The sequence below is a fragment of the Phaethon lepturus genome, unplaced genomic scaffold (assembly GCF_000687285.1).
Source record: "Phaethon lepturus isolate BGI_N335 unplaced genomic scaffold, ASM68728v1 scaffold1116, whole genome shotgun sequence".
NCBI lineage: Eukaryota > Metazoa > Chordata > Aves > Phaethontiformes > Phaethontidae > Phaethon > Phaethon lepturus.
Window position 1 is genome coordinate 37,067 of NW_010543844.1, and position 3,166 is coordinate 40,232.

General features: G+C 43.9%; 1 protein-coding gene across 1 annotated transcript; it reads right to left on the reverse strand.

Moving 5' to 3' along the window:
* Positions 1 to 19: 19 nt before the first annotated feature.
* LOC104621844 (beta-microseminoprotein-like) lies at positions 20 to 2,184 on the reverse strand (the record flags this gene model as incomplete). Its single annotated transcript, XM_010288451.1, has 3 exons — positions 20 to 149; positions 1,284 to 1,386; positions 2,097 to 2,184. Coding segments are annotated over 3 exons (321 nt in total), but the record flags the coding sequence as incomplete, so codon positions are not given.
* Between the last annotated feature and the right edge of the window lie 982 nt (positions 2,185 to 3,166).

The window sequence follows — 3,166 nt, forward strand, 5'->3', positions numbered from 1 at the left end:
AGAAATGCATGACATGGTTTTAACCAACTCCATTGTAGACTTTGCAGCTTATGTCAGGATTAGTCTTCTTCACCACTCGGATGGAACAGCTTTTCTTGTGGAATAGGCCAACACAGTTCACCTTGTCATAGTTCTTGGGGATTAAAACCCTGTCATTGAGAAAGGCGAAGAGAAAATCAGCATCCAAGACATGGACTGAGGATGTTTACTCAGCCACAGCCATCTTGGAGCAAGCTACAACATGGGTCCATTTGGCTCATGGATTCCATTAATACAAGCATATGGATTATCATAGGAGGAATATAGAGCACCGATCATGGCTGTTAACAGATGAAGTGATTTTTCCAATGTTTGTTCTGGTTTCAATGCAGTTCTCACCGGCCATTATGTTAGAGATGGTTATAAATTCCCACACAGAGACAAAAAAGGGTCTAATTCTGCCTTTTCCATTCAAACTAAGACTTTTTTGGTAAGACAAACCATTTAAAGAAAGCTGAATCATCCCAGAATGAATACCTCCTAGCTGAGCCTCTTCTCAGCAAAGGCCAACTCCCTCCCTCCTGTGACTGAGGAAAGCCAAGAATATTCCCCACCAAGGGTTCCATGGGTTATATCCTCCCTCACAGAGCCTTTATAGGACTCTTTCTCCCTCACCTCAAAAGAAATTTCCCAGCTTCCTGGGGAGACAATCAGTTCACACCATTATATTCAGGAAGACACAGCTCACTCTGATGTGTCACCTGCCATCCATGAGGCAGGCCCACATGACAAGATTTAGAAAGCAAATTATCAGAGCAAGGCATGTGTGTCCTGTTTTGATAAGCAGGTATGGCAGTATGGGGAAGGATGTGGAGAAGCTCTGGCCTGATTAGATGCTTGCAGGCAGGCCACTGGTCTGGCGCAGAGCTGCAGAAGCCCGCAGGTAGATGTGTTGTGGGGTATTTAGGTATCTAGAGACAAGCTGCTGAATAGGGGAGGAAGAAAACTGAGGTTAAAGGGACTCATACACCCAGTTAGTGTAAGAATCAAAAGTAGGACTAGGTGATGAGAAAGAGCTGTGTGCTTGAAAGATCTCAGCTGTGTTCCATTTTGTTTCTTCCCAAAGAAGAAATGTCATTGCCAGATTATTCTGCTTGGTCACAATTAGAGCTAACTGGAAAACAGGAAGAAGAATTTTGCTCATGTGAGTATGAAATTCCAATGCATACTTTCAATTAGGTTCTTTAAGTCTGAACATTTCAACCAGTTCCTGAATAAGCAAAAAATAATTTGGGGGAACTTACAAGCTGCAGCAAATCATCGCAGTCATCTTACACCTGCATTGGTAACAATCTTCAGTCTTCCACACCGCACCAAAAACATAGAGGTTTCTGTTTGAAAGGCACCCTGCATTGCACACACCGGAAAGTCATAGCAGATCAATGTGAACATGTATCAATAGACATAGACCACAGCCTTATGTCTGTGAACCGGCAATCAAAGCACTGATTTCCATTGAGTCACCCCAGGGAAGAATCTAACACAGCGCTCTGAAGAAAGGATGCCGTGTCTTTGCTCCCAAAGCGTGCATGAGTGTATGACATGGCATGATAATATGGCAGCAACCATATGGCAGGGAAGCACTATTCTGCTCTTGCAAAGGATCTGAGAAACGCCTTAGCTTATGGCTATGGTAGGATCTTTCTGCCCTGTCTCATACAGTTACATACAGGTGTAACTTTAATTTCTCCCCCCTCTCTTCTCCCCAATTCTTATTAGAGTTTAACTTGCTCTGCTAAACTGAATTTAAACACCAGTTGTGCTGTCTTTGGTTTGATTTTATTGTCAAGTATCCCACTCAAGTTAGTCAATGCTGCTTAAAAGCAGATGTTTTTTGCCACATGCTATACATCAGCCCAGAGGGTAACTATTGAACAGGATAGCATCTCTCTGTGTGTTGAGAGATGCCTCCAGGTGGGTCGATTCCTGAGCATGCAGCTGTTTGGATCATTCCTCAACAAAGAATGTGTTACAATATTCCAACATTTCCAAGAAAATAAGGCTTTGGATCTCTGAATTAATGCTTCAGGGATGCCTAGTATATTTGCCGTTCTTACCGTATTTGCTGGCTGGTCTAAAGTAACAGCGAGCATCACACAGAGTCCTTGAGCAGAGAAGGATCAAGCAAAAGACCAGCAAGAATTTCTAGAAAAGAAACAAGAATCTTTCTTTAGAATTAGGTGTTTTTTTCAAAGGTCTAGCAGGCTAACTTGCACAGAATTAAGGATGAGTCCTACTACTCCCAGTAAACTCAGATTAAAAAACACTTCCAGTGTACATACACACACACTATAAGCTGCTAACTTACCATACTTGCATGGGCTGCTCACATTTCATAATGAGGAGTAGCGTGTATTTATATACACTGAGGAAACAATGGTGAGTGCAAAGGAAGGTGATGTAAATGTGAGCACCCCGGGTGCCAATGGACACTCTAACCTGTTCCAATCATCGATCAGAAGGTGGCACCTCAAAAAAATCTTGCAAAGGCAGTGACGTACATTGGCATCCTAATCTCCATTGTGTTGGTGTAAATCTGAAGAAACTCCGGTAGATACACCAGTTACTCCACATCAGCATTGGTGTCAGTGGAAGAGTCTGACCCCCCGAAAGCTACGCCTCCAGAACTGGCAGACCATCAAGGAACAGCGGGGAAAGGGCACATGCTAAGCAAGGCAGCAGGGCACTATTGTTTGGCTGACCTGCTGCAAGGAGATCGCCCCCAGGTATGGAACAGGCCATTCATACAGTGCAATGGTGTGGAGAGTCCACTGTTCTCAGGCTGATTTATTGTAATTTCAATTATTTTATATGAGAAATTATTTTGTCCGTATTTAGCGACCTGCAGGGACTAGCTGTAGTTTTGCGTATCTCAGTTGCTGAAGCAAAGCCGGGCCTAGGGGATAGAGGCAGGTCACCATGACCAGATAGCACCTTCTGGGCAGCAAAACTGAGGTGAGCTGTGCATCGTCTCAGCCCAGAAATGAAGGTAACAGTCAGGATGCTCGTCACCCGTGGCTCTCTTCCTGGACAACAACAGTGATGCTAGGGATTTGGGAAGGCAAAGAATACAGAAGTTCCAATTTTCTTTCACCATACGTGTGCCCTGCCTCTAACACAGCTGGAA